Here is a 20390-nt window from a genome sequence, read left to right on the forward strand (position 1 = left end):
CTCTGGCAGAGCATTCACCTTTTTCCTTTCAAACTGACTGTCTCTTTAACTATAATTGTCCCTTTACACTGGTGGAACTGAAAATGGCTTTTCATCGTTCTGGCAGTACATCTGTTTGACCTGATGATGTACACTATGACATGCTTTGCTATCTCTCCTGCTTTTCATGATATTCTTCTGATTGTTTTTAACCAGATCTGGCAGGAGAATGTTTTTTCTGATGCCTGGCACCAGGTTATTATCTTACCTTTCTCTAAACCTGGGAAAGATCCCAAGATTCCTTCAAACTACCGTCCAATTGCTTTGACAAACTGTCTCTGTAAGGCCTTAGAGAGGATGGTTAATGCTCGTCTTGTTTGGTTCCTGGAATCAAACAACCTCCTCTCACCCACCCAGTGTGGGTTCCGATGACAGCACTCTACATCGGACCACCTAATTTCACTTGAAACATCAATCAGAGAAGCCTTTCTCAAACGCCAACATCTTGTATCAATATTCTTTGACATTGAGAAGGCTTATGACACAACATGGAGTTATGGCATTTTTCGAGACTTCCATATATATGGGTTACATGGCCATTTACCCATGTTTATTAAAAAATGTTTAATGGACAGGAGATTCCAAGTTCGTGTGGGTTAGACGCTTTTCCATTCTTTTATACAGGAAGTTGGGGGCCCTTAGGGCTGTGTTTTTAGAGTCACACTTTTCAGTATAAAGATAAATGCCATCACTGAACAACTATGGCAAACTGCTTTAATTTTTCTCTCTCTAAAACCGTTTGCATGCACTTTTACCGCCAACGGAGTATTCACCTTGATCCTGAACTTCATATCCTGCCAGTGGTCCCTGGGATCAAGTTCTTGGGGCTTATCTTTGACTGTAAGCTGACCTTTATACCTCACTTAAAGCAGCTACGGGTCAAAAGCACAAGAGCACTGTACATTTTCTGTGTTCTCTCTACCGCCAGTTGGGGAGCAGATCGATGTTCTATGTTAAAGATATATCGTGCTCTTATTCGTTCAAAACTCGACTATGGATTAATGGTCTATGGCTCTGCCAGACCCTCGGCCTTAAAGATGCTGAACCTCATTCATCATCAAGGAGTTCGACTCTGCACTGGGGCTTTCCACACCTCCCCAGTTCAAAGTTTATACACAGAATCTCATGAACCTTATCTGCACCTTTGCTGTTTGCAACTGTCTTTACTATATTCTTCGAAACTTCGTTCCTTACCAAAGCATCATACCTGGGGATATGTTTTCCTTCCTCAGTGGGCCTTACTTTTTCAGAACAGACAATCTGCCATTGCTCCTTTTGGCCTTCGCATCCAGGCACAATTGAATTAATTGGGTCTGTCCTTGGATTACATTGCAGAATCCACTGGTTAGCCCATTCCCCCATGGCTTATTACAGCCCCCAAATGTGACCTTTCTTTCAGTCATCTGAAAAAGGCAGATACTCCCGATTGGAAGTACCGTCTTTTATTTACTGAACATCTTTCGAACAATCATTCCATTCCAATTTATATGGATGGTTCCAAATGAGGTAATTCAGTGGGCTCTGCCATGGTTTGTTGCAGTTCGGTGGTTGAACGCAGAATCCCCTTTACAGCTTCTGTGTTCACCACTGAACTGTATGCCATATCTCTTGCCCTGGATCATATTGAAGCTGAGCAGTACTCCGACTGCACTATTTATACTGACTCGCTTAGTTCTCTACTACTCTTGGAATCACTTCACGTTGGCTCACACCCTGATCTTGCTGATATTTAAAACCAACTGGTCCATTTCTCATTAACATCTACTTCTATCCAGTTTTTCTGGATACCAGGCCACATTGGTACTCGCGGGAATGAACTTGCAGACACGGCAGCTAAATCTATCTGCTCTGACACTATCCTCACTGTGCCCATTCCGTACATGGACTATGGTCCTGTATTCAAGGCTCAGCTCTGTGCCAGCGAGCAGTCCACTTGGAGTGAGCAACACGACAACAAGCTTTTTCAAATAAAACCCTATATTGGGCTTTGACCGTCTAGCATCCGTTAGATTTGGAAGGAGGAAGTTGTTCTAACTAGACTACGCATTGGTCACAGTTTTTTAACTCATCGTTTTTTTTTATCTGGAACTGATGCACCAGTGTGTTGTTTGTGTAACACTCAAATCACTGTAAGCCACATTTTACTTTCTTGCCATCGTTACAACTCTCAACAACAGCACTATTTTAAACATGTTCTGTGCCAGGGTTTGTCTGTAACATTGGACAGCATTATTGATGATGGTGACACTGTCCACCTTGATAAAGTTTTTGTTTTTTAATGGCCATTAATCTTTTTAATCTCATTTAAGTGTTGGATATTTATTCATTACACCTTTTTAATTGTGGTTCCCTTTTCAGAGTCTCATTCTCTTTAGATCAATTTGAAATTGGAAAACGGCCAGAACATTAAACAACTCGACACCAGGACGGGAAAGGCCAACTTCAGGTGACTAACGCTGCTGTTTGAACTATCCGTTTGAACTACCCGTTAGTTGTCCTGGCGAGTTGTTATTACAATTTTGCTGCATGTCTTTTAACACTTTTATTACTTTACCTTTTGGTATTGGCCATAATGACACATAACCCGGAACCAGGACTGGAAAGACCAACTTCAGGTGACTGACCGTGGTTCTTGTACTTACCTGTTAGTCTTCCTGGCGGGTTATGATCATTACCATTTTGCTAGAGAAAGTCCTTTACAACTTCTCTTACTCTGCTTTCTCTCTTAACATTGTAGGCTAGGTGTCAATATTGGTTTTTCAATGATGTTTTGTTTTACCTTCATTTCCTTTTATGTATTTTACTACAATTAATTTTTTTATACCTTTTTACTGGACGTTTGGCGCAGATAGCCTAGCTGCTTTTTGCCATAAAACACTAAATCAATCAATCAATCAATACAACATTAATTTTAGTGATTTGACAAATCTGATAAAACAAATCGATCTATGGATTTTTTTTTAATCTGTAAGACTGTAGCACTAGAATTTGGACATACATCTAGAAACAGAACCTGTGAGTACTTCTGATACGCAGTTTCAATGTTTTTATAAAAACATTTAGTTCTCACTCTGTTTTAACAATTTTTACTCAAGTATTTTGTAATCTGTCATTTTTTAACACCTTTCAGTAGTCTCTCCTGTTCAAAATAACAGCCAGTAAAGAAAAAAAAACTTCATGTCACAAACTTCCGAACATACATGTAGAGTGTATGTATATCATACGTATGCATCGATTTGAACTGAAATGAAGCAAATAAATGTTGACTAAATGTAAAAATTCTTCTCAAAGAATACAATGAGTACTCTGTAACTGTGAATTTGTTCTCCAATGTAGCCATCGGAACGCAAAAAGTATGAAGAAATGTTTAATTCACTGAAACCGACCAATGACAAGTTACCTGGAACTAAAGTAAAGCCTGTAAGTTTCTTAAAGTATCTGAGCAATCTGTACAATTTATTTATTGTCCATTTTATAGATCAGAGAAGCGATAGTTTGAGGAAAGTAGTAGCATTGAGAAGATCAACTGCTATGTTATATCGCTGCTTGTTTATTTTAAGATAAATCTAATCGTGGCTCATTTAATGTATCTTAATTATATATGTATTATTAAGATATTGAATAATTTTATTTTCTAATACTTTAATATTATTATTAGTGAAAATAATATTCATAAAAGTATATATAGAGTTAGTTAAGTTTTTAGAACTAAACTGTAAGCTTTAAATATATTTTTACTCTATTGTTTAATCAGTTGATATGAGTACTCATTGTTATATCAACATTTTACAATTTTTTAAACCTAACGTTTTTATTAATATTTGTTTAGTTTGTAAACTAAACTACTTGGTCGTTTGGTCAACTTTTATACATCTTGCCAGGATTCAATGAAGAGAGATTAAGACTCCTAAAACTGTTTTTTCTTTAAAAAAAACAGGGGGAGATCTGATTGAACTATTTAAGATTGTAAAATAAACTGAAAATATAGATGCATTAGCATATTTATACTTAACAGCAGAAATTATAGAACTGGGGGACACAAATATAGGTTTTGGCAATCTAGAAGCTATCTTCAGCTATGATTATTTTTTTAATACGTGGTGATTGGCCTATGAAATGGGTTGCCCTTAGATGTTGTGAAGGCAGTACATTTGAGTGAGTTTAAAAGAGAGCTTGATAGATATATGAATGATAAGGGCTGGCTTTAAATTTTTTTGTAATTTAATAGTTTTAGTTTGGCTTATAGGATGGGATAGCCAAGATAGACCAACAGTTCCCTTGTCCCTAAACATTATGTAGTGTTAATGGCATTCATCCATTGACAAATAACAAAACACTTTATTAATTTCAGGTGTCCAGAAAATACGGCATGACAGTAGGCCAGTTTCAAAGCATTCAATGTCTTATAGACTATATTGCAACATGAAAGTCTATATGTAGGAAAACAGAAGATCATATGCACAAACATAGCTGTATATATGTGTATATATATATATATGTATATAAAAGGTAACAACATGACAAGCCAGTGCATAAAAATTCATCCTGCGACTGTAATTAAAGTGATAACTGATGTAATTATGTGCCAAATTGTATGTGGTGTGTTTTGTTTTATTTACATGTATTTTGTTCAATAGAATAATGCATATTCTTGAGGCTAGTCTTTATGTTTATTCATTTTATAATAGTATAGAGATGCAAATAGATGCCACTATTTTGATTGGTCATAGATTTTGGGGGTTGGGGAGTGAAAATGCCTTTATTTATAACATATTTTTTTTCGAAAATTCAGTCAATGCGAGTTGTAGAAGAAGAAAAAAGGAGCAGAAACAGTACTTAAAATAACACATTTTTCTTACCTAGTGGCAGCTGCACAAACGTATTGAGTTTTTTATTGTTAAACATTGGCCAAACAGTACTTTTATTATTGTTGTTCCTGCTTTTAATTGTCAATATAAATTTTGGTATTCTGCTGGCACAGCAACAATTGTGTAGTGAATAATGCTAAAAATTGGGTATTGGTACCTAAAGTGGGCAGAGTACATGCAAGCCATTTTGGTTGGACATATAAAATAATATTTCAAATTTCTAGAACATGGATCAGGTGGGCAATAATAGAAATGGTGTAAGTTTAATAGCTTGCTAGTGTATTGTGCATGCACAGTTGTTAAGGAAACCATGTTTGTCTCATTGAAGCCAGTTCTCTGCTTCCTTTTTATAATCAAGTTTATAATGCATGAAATACAAGCCTTCACATAAAGATCAAAAGTTTATGTAATTATAGTATTTTCAAAAATGTCTAAAGAACCTTACTTGAGTCATTGCTGAGGTAAGGATATCGTGATAACCTAACGATATTTGTGTTTTGATTTAAATGAGGACGTGTACTCTGATTAATCTGATATTTTAATACCACTTTCACAGATTATGTTGAATTCCAAACTTCCACTTGAAACACTAGGCAAGGTAAGAGAGTTGCATCTGGGTATGCATTTTGTATGCTTTGTTTGGAATTAAAAATGTAAATATTATGAAAAGCATTATATATTCCTCTTTATTTTTTAGAATCTCTATATGACAGTAAGTCTGAAAGCTCATAACACTGAAAACCAGGTTTCAATACTTTGGTGTGCACAGCACAGATTGACTATTGTGTAGGTTTGTGCTTAAGAAAGGAAATTAATTTATATTTTGACTGAGATACACAATTCAGTACGTTTGTGACAGTATAAACATAGCTATTACAAAAATAAACAATATGATATTAAGGTATTTTCTAACATTATTCAAAACGGTGTTAGTGATCATTCTGTGACTATAAGCCAAGAGAATATGTATATTACTATAATAAAAGAAAAAATGCTATTGTATTGTGTTTTTCCCCACATTTTTAAGATATGGGAGCTGAGTGATATTGACCAGGATGGCTTCCTCGATAGAGATGAATTTATCCTTGTAAGTACAGTTTGTGAATGTACAAACACTTTGTTGTAGTAGGTAATGTACATTTTATGTATTGAAAATAGGTAATGATTAAATGACAGTAATTATTGCTTGTGGCTGAATATGGTTTCTTGGAAAGGAATGAATTTTTATTGTAATGATTTCATATATATATATGTTTTGTTAGAGTAGTGAATTTGTATATTTAAAGACATATAGGATAAAGATCAATTATTCTAGCAAGTACAGTTCAAACATTTTTTTTTTTCCATTGGAATACTGATAACAGTTCTGTTTTATTTCATGTTGAGCTTGCTGTAAACATTGAGTGAAACTGTTAATGGAATAGTAGAACATGATTTTTTTTTTCATTTATCAGCACTGCTTAGTACAGCATTTGTGTTCTAGTTTTACACTGGTGTCATTCTAAAAATTAGGAATTCAAACTGTGTAGAAAAGAGTATGAATAATAAATGATTGAGTGGTAAAAATGTCAAATTAGACATTACATTTGTATATAAGTGGATATTTAGTAAGCAAATTTGTGTGTGAGAAATATGATAAACCACAACATGCTACCTTCTTATTAGTGCTAGGTAACATTTCTGTATATATTTTTTGCATTATAGTGATTGTTTTAGGGTTATTTTTATTTTAATATATTTATTTACACTAAGTTTTACATGAAATCTTTCATGCTATTATTCCTTTGTAGCTTAGCAGTAAGCTTATAACAGTAGACAAACGAATGTGTGTTTTTGCTCTAAAAAAAATTGCAGTGAATCCTAGTTTTGTCCTTAGGTTTGTGTTTCAAAAAGATGTAAAATTATTGATGGTATAATACAAGGAATCAAAACATCTTATGCAGTTTTTATGTTAGCATATTCTCTGCAATAAACAAAAGTGCTTTTGATAGAAATAGCACTTAAGTATGATAAAGGATAAGCTTCATTCCAATAACTTGCAGACTTAGAGCATTCACTTTTACCAAGTGTTTATAAGAGAACAAAGTTTCACACTTTAAAATTACGTAACTAAAATTCTGTAACGGGAATGGAAACATCTTAAAGATCTCTGTTACAATACTTTGCTGAATTATGTGTTCAAAATGCTTGACTTATAGTAAAAACAACGTTCTTGTATTTTGCTGTATTAAATCTTTACAGGCAATGCATTTGGTGTACAAAGCTCTTGAAAATGTCCCAGTTCCTTCAGAATTACCCCCAGATTTGATCCCTGTGTCTAAAAGAAAATCATCTCTAGCTGGTGCAGTTCCAGTGTTACCAGATCTTTTACCTGGAATGGATGGAGGTTTTAGTGGTCATAGGTCAAGTCCACCTACCATGGATTTAACTGCTAAATATGTATGTTAAGAGTTACTATAACGTAGATGTTTTAAGTAATTTGTTTAGTTATATTCTTTGCTTGTAGACATTGGTGCAGGTTTTTACTAAGAACAATTTAAAATATTTTTAGTAAATGAACTTTTTTGCATGTACTTTGTAATTTCAAAATTAAAATGTGGATTTTATATGTTGAAAACACAGAAAGAGCAATTTCAAAGTGTTATGAATAAAAAAATCTTAAAGCATGACATTTGTAGAATTCTTGAAACTTTATATTGCCAAACGATTAACAAGAAACTGTCAAATTAGAAATAAAATTCCTGAGCATGCTCAGCTTGTCTTACTAAATCATTAGAACAAACTTTTTTATATTTTGGTATCATAAGTGCAATTGTTCTAGAACCAGTAAATGAAAAAAATTTGTTAAAATTTTTGCTGACCAAAACAGTATGAGTGAAATATTATACCTGTTTTTTGTGACTCATTATAATTCATACTAAAAATAACAGCATTATTCAAATTGGTCTAGAACAATCTATAAATCTAATGTAGTTCTGTTGTGACCTCTCTGAACCAACTTACCAGATTTTAATACTTTTAAATATGTTATAAATGTAAGTTTGTTGTTTTTGAAATAGTTATATTTATCATGATATGAGAAACTATCTTGTCTTCACAGTTATACTTTTTGATATCCTTTATATTATTTGTTGACCTACTGGTTCTCTTATATTTACATGAATGGGGTATTTGAGTTTACAGATGAACACATGCATAAGATTTATAGCTGTGAATTGCTTGCTTTGGTTTAGGTTTTGCTTTTAGTGTGACATCATGGGTAAGTAAACAGTTTAAGGCAAAAAAGATCATCTGATATGAGAACTGTTATTTTGACTATATTTTTTATGTTATTAATAATTTAATCAACCTTTCTGATTATCTTCATGTTTTAACTTTAGCTTATTACTTGTGTTGTTTCACGGGTAAAGGGGTTGTGAAGTTTATTTTTGTAGCTTTGAAAACGATTTTGCCGTGATGGTTAAAGTATTAAAGAAAATTGTTGTTTATCAACCCAAGGGTAATTATTAATTACTTAAAACATGCTGTCTGTTTTGTATTTTTTGCATGGATTTTGTTTTAACAAAATTGTTTGCATACTTTGTATTTACTCAAAACATCATGTTTATAAACTATTCAATGAAATACGAGCTTTATATTTCACTGCTTACAATAGTTGACTCTGTTAAAGGATTAGGTAATATATGAATCAAAGTATCTTCCTTGTTGCATTTTATTTTGATATTTCTGGTTAATTGCATTAACTTGATTAATTCGTAAATATCTTTCACTTGATGTTTTTTGAAAATCGCTTATGACGAATTCTTGAGTTCAGTAATATAGTAACACCATAAAGAAGACAAAATTACTATAACACTAGAATTGTTTGACCCATGTTTATCTGTAATTCTTAGAGTATCTTTTGATATGTTGTGCTAAATGAATTTTTGAATGAACTATTCCATTGTCATTATCCTTAAAGATTTATGGTAACCAATAACGAAAAGAAATATTAGGTATAGAATTAATGAGATAAAAATTTGTACTAGACTGCAGCTCACTTGCATTGCTTATAATTAGTTCATTACAGATTTCAAATCAGAGGTGAGTATAAACAGTATTTTAAATCTGGCCTTCATGTGCCAACATGTTACTTTGACAAGGCCTTTTGTCCAATACAAGAACTTGTTAACTATAATAGATATGATGACAGTGAAAAGCTTATTCAAACTTCTATCTTACACCCCAGTTGTTTTTTGTGTTATGGTATTAAATGCTAAAGTCATGATAGTCTTTGTGTGTGTGTGTGTGTGTGTGTGTGCTTTGTTGTGGTTTTTTTTTCACATTTCTCTTAACTCTCAGTTTAGGGCTCAGTCATTTTGATGAACAAAAATTCCCAGTTTGCCTTTTCAAAATAACTCAGATTATTAGGTTTTATCGTTTTGTATCAAGACTTGTTGAATCTATGTTTTTTCACATTATTAATATATATATATATATATATATACACACACACACATTATAATTTGTAGTAAACATATCTTCAGGAAAGTTTGCAAGCTTGAGGAAAATACTACAAGTCTTTTGTACACTCAAGTATTTTTTTTCAAAAGTTTCTCTGTCAATTTACAAAGTTGTTACAGAGTTTATGAGAGTAAAACATGATTTTTCATAATGAGAATGAAATACTTTATTTTATTCATTATGTTTCTACCCTAAACACCTAAATGTAGTGAAACAATGTAGGGTAAAATAGAAACTTGAAAAATATAAGATAAATCTAAATTACCTTTTTTTTTGTAGAATGACTGCACATCCTAACAGACTATTTACTTATGTAAAAAAATATCAGGTTACCCTCACACTCGTATCACATGCAATATGTATGTGCTACCATGATTATTTTATTTAATTTTTAATTAATTTCTTACCTAACCTTATAAGTTTATGATTTTTACATTTCAATAACTTATAAAAATTAATAAAATTATACATAAATGAACAAGAAATTTAATACTTACATCAGCACTTGTGTTTTCTTTGCTTTTTGGGGCTCCAAGTAAAAATTAACAGTAACTTTTTTTTAATGATTGTGGTAATATATAAATTTATTTTTATATATTTTAAGCATGCAATTAAGAACACAAAGTACTAATGTGTATAGAAAGTGTAACATCCCAAAACTGTTGTAATTTAGCTGGCTTTTTAACTAAGCTATAATAATCTTATTAACTGGCCAAAGTGATCTCAGTGATAGCAACAGTAAAGTGAAATGGCTCAAAAAATTTCTTTATAGAAAGCTAACATTATAGGAAATTCAGTAAGTGAAATCATCTCATCCTGTTGGTTATAAATAATCCAGCAAGAAATGTCAGAGTTGATATATTTCAAAACACAGGATCGGGTGGTTATGACATATTGTTTGATTTTCTTGCACTTATATCTTAATAAGTGAAGAAAATTGGATGTTCTGAATTTATGATATAGCTTAGAAATACTATAATTTCATTTGTATCAAATTCAAAAGATTATAAAGGATTTGAAGGAAAATCTAAAATTAGCACTTCAGAATTAAGAATTTCACATAATACAAAGAATTGAAGATTGCAATTTAAATACCTAATTTCTGTTTGAAATTAAAAAATTAAAACATGAATTATACATGATGCTTTGATGCCAAATTTATCAATGTACATTAATAATAATGTTTCTTTAATTACATTTTGAATGTAACTTTGTGAAAGCTTCACATTGCACTTTGACCCTACCTAACGTTAGTTCATCATGAATTTCAAATCAGAGAAATGTAATGACAGCATTTTAGATCTTTCCTTTATTTATCACATTACTGCTTGAAAGATCATCCCTTAAGCACCTGCACTTTCAGTTAAGACTGAATTTTATGACTGCCATGTTAATGCAAATGTTGCTTTACTGAATGCATATACATATTTCTTTCTTAATGAGTTGATTTCTACTTTTTTACATCTTTTTCTTATTTGTAATGAAATATTAAAGTAAGTGAAGGATGTCACAACAAAAATAATTTTATAGCATTTAGAAGATTTCAAATTTGCATGTATTTAACATCCATTCTCTCATTATAGATAATGTTAATAAGTGCTAAGCGAACATTTTACAGTTTATCAAAAAATAATGTGCTTTAATGTTATAAGATCAATTTAACTTTCTAAAACCTTCAGTTTCACTCATATTCAGTAGTTTCGATACATGTATGAGCTAACTTCTAATTAGTTCAAGTGGCATAGAAGTTTGAAAAGTAGAGTATATGGTCTAAGTTTTTTAATAAACATTCTATATACTGATTAATCTGTGTGTTAAATCTGGATTGAACATAGTATTATCTGTGTGTTTTTCCTCACTGAAATCATTTCAAGTGTTATTGTTTTCAAGTTATTATGATGTGTGAATTAATAAATCTGTAGTAAATCCTCATTAACTTGTTATGCAGTGGAACGATTTTGAATGTTATTTTTGCAGGTTTACAATGCAGCTGCAGTGCCGTGGGTAGTGACTGCCACAGATAAGGCAAAGTATGATGAAATCTTTCATAAACTTGATCGAGACCAAGATGGTTTTGTTACAGGTCCAGATGTCAAAGAAACATTTATTCAGTCGGGTCTTTCTCAGAACACTCTAGCTTACATCTGGTATGTTTTGTTCTTTTCTTTCTTTCTGTGCTGAAGATTTTATTTTTCATAGTTAAAAATTAATACAAATGTACATATCATTCCAGAACAGTATTAAATTTCTCTCAGTTAATTCTGAACCTTCAGTTTGGCTTTCTAAATAATATAATGTTGTTTTCTTTTTTCTCTATATTCATACAGAAACATCATATTTTATTATCAATGAAACATTTAATAGTTTATAAATTAGTGGTAAACTCATTATAATTTATGTGGTTCAGGGAAACTGGAAAGAATTTGTGAATCTTATATTTTGTGTTCTCAACCCGGAAAGCATCAGGGAGTTTCATTTTACAGACACAAACCAGCAAAAGTCATTTAATTTTGTGTGATTCAGTGATTCTTTAGGACACAGGTGGCTAAAAATAAGTTATAATTAGTTCCAAAATGGGTTACTTCTGGCATGTGTATGAATAAGTAGTGTTTTTTTTTCTACACCAAACGCTGTTTTTACCTTTAATTATCATGGAATATGAAGATAGTTGCAATATATAATGTAAATAGTAGCTAGGTTTTTTGTTTAAATGGAATTTAAGGGCTCTGAACAAGGTTTTCTTTCTTTTTTCTTTTTTTTTGTAAAAGTTATGGAGGTTCCTTTTACTAAAACTCAAAAGCCCTTAACACCTTACTATGTAGAGACAGAATATTTCCATTAATAAAGCTATTTTGATCTAACAAGTTTTATTTTATTTCATTGTAAAACAAAATACACATTTCTAAGCATTTCTTATAGCAAGTGATGTCTTGATACATAGTAAGACTTGTATCTTGAAGATGTATAGATAATATCACCAGTTACAGTTAAAGAAAACCTGTATGAAGCAAAATATAGATTGCAATTTATAATATTGGTAATGTGGAGATAAGTTTGAAAAATTTCAATTGAAAAATAATTGAAATTTAAAATATTCATTGGCAGCAAGTAGTAATGTGCCACATGTTTTCAAGGTTATGACACTATTTTTATCTGCAATAAGTTGTGTATTACAGTTTCAGATAGCTGGAAATTTTAATGTGAGTATAGGAGTTAATCTCAATATGTACCAAATTTATGATATTTGCCAACAAGATTGATACGCACAATAATATTTCTTAACACAAATATATTTTAATACAGAAACAACAATACAATTTATAATAATAGTTATTAAAATAATGATTTATCTACACAAGTTTTACAAACTTATAAACAATACTGAGTTCTCTATCTTGTTTAGAACTGAATATTTTATCAACTGTTCACAGTGAGTGAATTAATTCTGTGTCAATACACAGGTACACTTCACTTAACAAGAAGCTAGCTAGCTTCTTCACACATGACTTTTTACCCAACAGAAATATCTAATGTCCTCATAGAAATACTAATGTCTGAAGTTAAATCATTTGTAATGTTTGAAATTTATAAACATTCTTTGTCAATTATCTGTAGTTTTCCAGTTAATAAGCATTTATTACAGTTATAGCTTCCAAGGTTTATAGTATACTAATTGTAGCACCCCAACCATATTATTAAACTGTCTTGTGGTGCACTGATTTATAAACTTTTAGGGTGAGGTTCTTGAAAGTTCAGTTGGCAACAATGTTTGAAGATACACTAATGCTTTCCTTAAACATGTTGTTGATTCTTACACTCAAATATCTTCCACAAAGTTAGACAACAGGAGGGAATTTTGCAACATAGATTTAACAAAACAAGTTACATACATTCCTAAATGTATATTTAACTAAAACAAACATTGATATCAAAATAAATATGTAACGGTAAATCTGTTACACTGTACAAACATTTGAACTTGTACAAATGGTAACTGAATATATCATGTACCTGACGATCTGTAATGCACCAGACATCTGAGCAGCATGTCAGCAAAATTCTGTTTGTTAAACAACAAGCAAGATACTAGAGTTAATAGTAAATAAAGACTAAACCAAAGGTAAAGATGAATTTTGCACAGTTTTGAAACTACAGACTTCCAGACCTTATTATTTTCTTGAGACTGAGATATTAATTTGGAGGCTGTGTAGTGATAGTGTTGTCGAGTATGGGTGATGTATGTTTGTAATTTTGTCTAGGTCCAAGGACTGTGATAATGTGGTCAAGTATGAGTGATGTGTGTTTGTAATTTTGTCTAGGTCCAAGGACTGTGATAGTGTGGTCAAGTATGAGTGATGTGTGTTTGTAATTTTGTCTAGATCCAAGGACTGTGATAGTGTGGTCGAGTATGAGTGATGTGTGTTTGTAATTTTGTCTAGATCCAAGGACAGTGATAGTGTGGTCGAGTATGGGTGATTTGTGTTTGTAATTTTGTCTAGATCCAAGGATTGTACCAGATTAAGAATAATTTGAGTGCTGTTACTGAAAGTTTTACTAAGTAATAGCTCTTAGTTGATGTAATAAGCAACTTTATGTGAGAATAAAATGTAAAACTTAACATGTGATTGATATAATATGTAATTCTTTAATACAGTATCACTATGAGTGATATTGTTTGAATATAGTGATATTCATATCTTTGTCAGCTACCATAACCTCTGCAAGTGTGATTGCATAGCATGATCCTGTAGAACTGTAATGCAACTTTAAACATTGTGAATGTCTTATTAGCAGGTTGGATTTTATGTGTGAAGTTTCCTATTGTGTATTTTGAACTTAAAGCTTTTTTATCATATTAGTTCAAAGATTTTAATAATGTTGATACATATGGAATTTATGTACAATTTCAAAGCATGTGCAAAAACAATAAAATATGCTCTGAATTTGTAGATGACTTTAACACGTGCAGATTTTTTTTTTCCAGAAGTACTGAAAATCTAAGTTTTCTTCAGTGTATGGTTAGTAATTTAATGTTTTGTATGTATATGCACCTCAGGAAGAACTGCTTCCAAAATAAAATTGACATGCAAGAAACATGCTCCAGTGTATAACGATAAGAGTTCTCCTTCTGTGTATTAAAAATTGAAACGTCATATTCACGCCAAAAGTTAAAAACTTCTATCAGTGTGAATCATAATAAGTGGATAAACTGGCTGTGTTACATATGTTCTAATCAAGTAATGTTAATTTGAGAATGGCATGACTTAAAGTCGTGTTGAAACTTTGCAACAAAACATTTAAGCAAACTGTGACTCCTAGCATGCAATCTGGCTTTTTTTTTCTTTTTAATACTTGACTACTATTGTAATTTTACACAGTGTGATAGTAGCTCACTGAAAATGTGACCCAAATGGTCAAGAAATAATATTTTGGTCAGGTAATTTCATGCTACTTGAAATGTGGGAGCCATGTCAACTAAAAATTCTTTATGTGGGCACAGAAACAGGAGCAGCTGTTAACGTACAGACACAAAAACATTTTTGTGTGTAAAGACAGAACTGGCGGCTGTTTATTTCACTGTTTCTAGTATTTGAAAAATTGTCTTTTTGTAATTATTGTAAGCAGATATTGTATGTAAGTGTATTTTGATGACTTATGGATATAAATGATTCTTCTCAGCCTCAAGATCTATAGTGGGTTCTTTAGTGAACTCTCTTTCATTTATGTTCAACCCTAGTAAATCAGTGGTAAGTTATAAATTTGCACCACTGAAACCTAGAGCTTGATTTCCCCATGGTGTACGGCAAATAGTCTGTATTATCCGTGTTATTAAAAGCTTCTAAATTTAGATACTAAACTGAGTATTATTTGCATTTGATTTAGGATCGAGTCACTTTACTGATTATTATAAGTTGTGATAAACATGTAAGATAGAGCTTTCTTGCATGTACAGTGTGTCTGACACACTCTTTAGAAAAAACAACAACAATAGATTAATACTGAATCTATTATTTGATTGGCTACAAAGTGTTATTGGCTGTCCGGGCTAACTATTTAAATATAAATTGACATCTTTGAATTTTTGACAAACCCTCTCAAAGGTTCAGGGAGGCCTGGGCTGCTTCTATCTTGTGAGGTCCTTGGCTATAATAAAAAAAATTATGACACATGGAAACAAAATGTATCAATCATTAACTCAAGTGAATAATGAAACATAATTTAAATATTTAATTTGCAGCTCTTAAGCTGGGAGCATGTGTGTCACATTTTGATCTAATTGGGAGGCACATACAAACAAGTCTCAGAGCTTAAAAACTCCAGGAAAAAGGACAAGTGTCTAAGTTTGAGGACCAGACCAAATGGCTCTCCTGGCAAACCTATCTAACTGGTCCTTTTTTTTTTTTTTTTGAAATATGTGTATGCAATGTCTGAAAAATGTTCAATAAAATTGTTCTTAGAATGAATGTGATATCACATGCTTTGTTTCCATTGTACATTTTATTTTTGTTGAGTAATTACATTTCAAATGTGAATGTTCAGCTTCAGTCTTATGCAGGGTTCCAGTTAGCTCAAACTCCCAGGTCCCTTATGCATAAGATTTAACCCTCTATTATCAAATATGCATTGCAAAATATCCCATATGCAAGGCAAGCACAAATACTTTGCTTTGAAATTTGTGCCATAACAAACTAAACAACATTAAGTTTTCATAATCAATTTCTAACAAGTTTCATTAATAACAGCAAATCACTAAAATAAAGCCACATGATTAACCCTTAAAACGCATGTCAGTCTTTCCTAGAGTTAGATTCAAAAGTTAATTAGACTATTTTATTATCAGTGTATAAAAATATATTTAGCATCAGAACATAGATAAGTCTAAGTTTAGTATTATAAGTTTTAAGTTCTTAAATTTATAAAAAACATGGTTTAAAAAAATTCTCAATATTCTCTACAGGGTGGACTATAAGTCCCTGCCCATCCATATATCTTATGTAGCCAGTGTATCTGTGTGCTGTCCCTCATTCTTGCTGCATAATATTATGAGATGCCATGTTCTATGAGACATTTTCCTCAACATAGCAGAGGTTATTGTTCCAAATGTTGTGGTAAAAGCAGCCTTCAACTCATCATTAGTATTATAACGTTGTTTAGACACAATATGGATGTGTAGGGACTTACGGGCCACCCTGTAGTATAAAAACTATGACATTCATTATTTGTGTTTCCCTCTCCTTTAATGCTTTCATTGGTCAAGCAAAACATGATTTACATAACCTCCAATCTTATTTGGTTACAGAGCAATAAAATAGAAAATAAAATCTCTCTTGCCACACCCATCTGTCATATTCCCTCTTTAAGAACTTTTCAGTAATTTTCTCTGACATTTAATACTGCCTTTTTTTATAACTAATAAAAAGAATTGTTTCTCTTCAGTTCGAACTTTATTTCTATGGGAAACATTCCAGTGAGCCTAGTTGAATTTTATTGGCCTTTGTCATACAGTTAAAAATCCAGAAAAATTGTGATAGTTATGGAATGTTGTTTTCTTTTTACATGATATTATTCTATGTTGTTTGGCACTCTTTTTAATTAAATAGAAATTATTTAATGCAGTAGTACAATTAATATAAAAAAGTAGTTTCATTGACAGTCAAGAGTATTATTTGGTGTTTTTAATGTGTATTTTTTGTAAAAGTAACTAAAATGTAAAAATTGAAATTTTGTTTTCTTAGATAAAGTAAAATGTATAATAATTTAGTAATTGTTTCATAGGTATGCTCACAAGTAGTTCATGCATTATGTAATTCAGTACATTAATATAAGCTGCATGCTCACCACAATTTGCAATTTATGTGGTGTCAATAGTAGTTAGACATGGTTCAAAGAACAGTAAATAATAATAATATATAAAAATATATACTGTTACAAGCTTAAAACTACATAGGATAAACAATTGTTTTCTGTCAGAAGTTGCTGTCATTGCAGAAAAAAAAAGGAGAATTTATAATTATTTCTTATTTTTTATGGTGGTTTCAGGGTGGGTAAAATCAACTGACATCCCATAGAATTAGGGTACAGAGAATAAGTGATAAAATATACAAAGTTTTTATGAAAAAAAGGAGATTTTAGGGATGTGCAAATAATAGTTGAAAATTTATAAGTGAAGAAAAGTATTTTTAATCTTATGAAAATTACTCTCCACCAACAAAGGAAAATAATACACAGTGTAAATTGTAAGTAAAGTTTTACAGTAACTGTTAACATGCAGGAGGTGAACATGTAGCATACTTTGTAAATAGTGTTTCATTGACACTTGAGTGTTTTTGTTTTTCTACTTTATATAATTCTATCTATGGGACCCTTGAAACTTACTGGGACTCTTGGAAAAATAAAATAGGTTCAAGTCTGGAATCTTTCACAATACCCTAGGGAGAACTTTGGTCTTATATTTGCCAACAAGCTTTTACAGTAAATGTTGCCAGCTTTGTAGACTTAACAAATAGGCCTTTTGTCAAGTGTTAAGAACTAAGTTATCCTAATAAATATTGAATATATTGATATAGTTGCACTTGTATATATTACAGTGCATTATAAAAAAATCTCTATGATTGTGAATTTACTATTTATTTCAAATTTAGTGTAATATTATTTAAATATTTAATTTTGATATTTAAAGGTTCTTTTGATATGGAAATGTGTTTGGTTGTAATAACATTTTGCACGTTTTAAATATGTTTTGTTTATAAAAGTATTTATTCCTTCATTAAAGGTGTTTATGTGATGTGAAGGAAAGTGGAAAACTTACCTCTGAACAATTTGCACTGGCATTGTATCTGATTAATATAAAACTTCAAGGTAGCGACATTCCTTCAAAACTTACTCCAGATATGATACCTCCATCACTAAGACCAAAACCAAGTCATGACTCATTTAGTTTGCAAGTGAGATTTTTATTTTTAAATTCTTACTTTAATATTTGTAACCATTTTTTGATAAACAATAGACAAAAGAAATTATAAAAAAAATGTATTGAATATATTGGATTTCATGTCTCATTCTATGCTTGGTTAACTGTAAACCCAGCAAATCAAACAAAAAAATTCAATATAGTGCATTGTGTTGTTATGTTTACAAAAATGTTATTTTTATTGGTTCAGTAAGTGAGCTTACTTTTTATTCTTTGTTTAATTTTACACTAAAATTATATCAGTGTACATTTACCACATGAAAAATTTTAATCCAAGTTTCAATAGTTGAATTTATTACCATTGTTAAACCTTTGGGAAATCTTGTGACTGCTGTTCTCAAGGTATTCAAAGCACTCAATACAAATCAGACACCAGGCACACTAATACTGTAACATTAAACAAACACCTCTGTAATTTTCAAAACATTGTCCTTATAAGAATAAAGTTAAACATTATCAGGTAATATAAAAGATTCTTGTTTAATAGAGAGAATAATGGTACTTTTGCTGCATAATTGAAGTGCCAAGAAAATTATGCTGAGCTGGAATGAATTAAGTATGCTCTCAGATCACCTGTAAATTTGATTTTGATTTTTCTTAAGTACCTAAAACCTTAAGTTGAGCTTGTTAGTTGTTCAGTCATGCATAATAATGTTGACTAACTCTTTTGTCTTTATAGTAATAATAATAATAATTATTATATTTTTTAAACTTTTAGGATGGGCTGACAGTTGTTTCTAGTAGCATGGCATCTGCTAGCAGCAAAGAACTAGATATGATGAACACTGAAGTTAAAGAATTACAGAAGTAAGAAAACAGTATGGAAATTTCAAATATATTGAGAAATGTTTTCCAAACTCGTATTTTTTTAGGTTCTGTCTGAAAAAATTTTAAGTTTTTATTGAAGTTGTTCAAGATATCTATTGTTTCCTTGGAGGTATTCTGTTGACCATTGGTATTAACATTTTGTATATAGATGGAATTTAATCATAAACAATTATTACTTATGATTATATAATGATTTTTTTTTAAATTTTACAATTTAAAATATAAAAACCATTACTTATATGTTTGATTATAACCAAAAACTTCCTAAAGGAAAAAACTGTAACAAGAAACCAGTGTAGTCAATTCTTCTTGGTTAATGAAATTCATGTGTATAATTGTTAAAATTAAATCTGAATGCCATATTGCATTAAATATAAACTGTAGTTGTAAGTTATAGCATACACAGAAACATCAGTAATAGAGAACTAGTACTTGTTTATCTATACTATATAGGAGCTTTTGTCTGTTTGAATGCTCTTAATCCTAGAATGTCAGCAAGGTGTCACTATAACCCTGTACAAATGAAACTTTTATACTAAACTAACCATGCTGGTGTTTTAGGGTTAATGAAGATTTTCCAACTTCCAACCACTATGAACCTTTCAGAACTCCTTGAGTGTGTACTAGAGGGACTCTGAAATTTCTTATTTTATTTATTTACCCATTTTGCAAAGTTTAAAGTTATTTAAATTTTTACTCTGTGTAGCTCAGAACAGCTGGTATGGGTATTAATACTTGTTGATAAGCAGAGAACAACATTTTGACTTTCTTAGGTCATCTTTAGGTTACCTCTACTAGTATATGATTACATGTACAAAAAGGATTTATACTGGCTTCATCAAACCTAAATTTGTAATGATGTTAATAGTTTACTGAAGAATAAAAAGATTCCTTTTAAACATGACTCTTATTTTAAAGAGAAAAAATGCAGCTAGAACAAGATATAGCACAGAAGGAAGCTGACATGAAAATTCGCAGTGGTGAATTGAAAACTCTTCAGAATGAATCAGAAGCTCTTCCGGCCATGTTAAAGCAGTTAGAAGTTCAGAAGAGAGAAGCTCAGAAGAGGTTGGATGATCTAGATAATCAGGTACATTCATTTTAAATAATTAGTAGTGCAAGGTATATTATGGAATTTGTTAGATGAATATGATTAGTATAAATTTAATTTTTACAAAAAA

At 31.1% G+C, this 20390-nt stretch overlaps 1 protein-coding gene across 6 annotated transcripts in view; it reads left to right on the forward strand.

Moving 5' to 3' along the window:
- The window catches only part of LOC143241949 (uncharacterized), a 59429-nt gene that overhangs the window by 13238 nt on the left and 25801 nt on the right, over positions 1 to 20390 (forward strand). For 4 of the 6 annotated variants that reach the window (XM_076485288.1, XM_076485280.1, XM_076485296.1 and 1 more), the window contains exons 6-13: positions 3376 to 3459; positions 5464 to 5505; positions 5935 to 5994; positions 7149 to 7346; positions 11388 to 11557; positions 18184 to 18355; positions 19100 to 19188; positions 20128 to 20299. In XM_076485288.1, the coding sequence (XP_076341403.1) occupies positions 3376 to 3459; positions 5464 to 5505; positions 5935 to 5994; positions 7149 to 7346; positions 11388 to 11557; positions 18184 to 18355; positions 19100 to 19188; positions 20128 to 20299 (987 nt within the window). Of the gene's footprint in view, positions 1 to 3375; positions 3460 to 4410; positions 4549 to 5463; positions 5506 to 5934; positions 5995 to 7148; positions 7347 to 11387; positions 11558 to 18183; positions 18356 to 19099; positions 19189 to 20127; positions 20300 to 20390 lie in introns of those variants that run through there. The other 2 variants (XM_076485306.1, XM_076485301.1) reach the window with 2 other exon arrangements.

Source organism: Tachypleus tridentatus, chromosome 2, assembly GCF_004210375.1.
Source record: "Tachypleus tridentatus isolate NWPU-2018 chromosome 2, ASM421037v1, whole genome shotgun sequence".
NCBI lineage: Eukaryota > Metazoa > Arthropoda > Merostomata > Xiphosura > Limulidae > Tachypleus > Tachypleus tridentatus.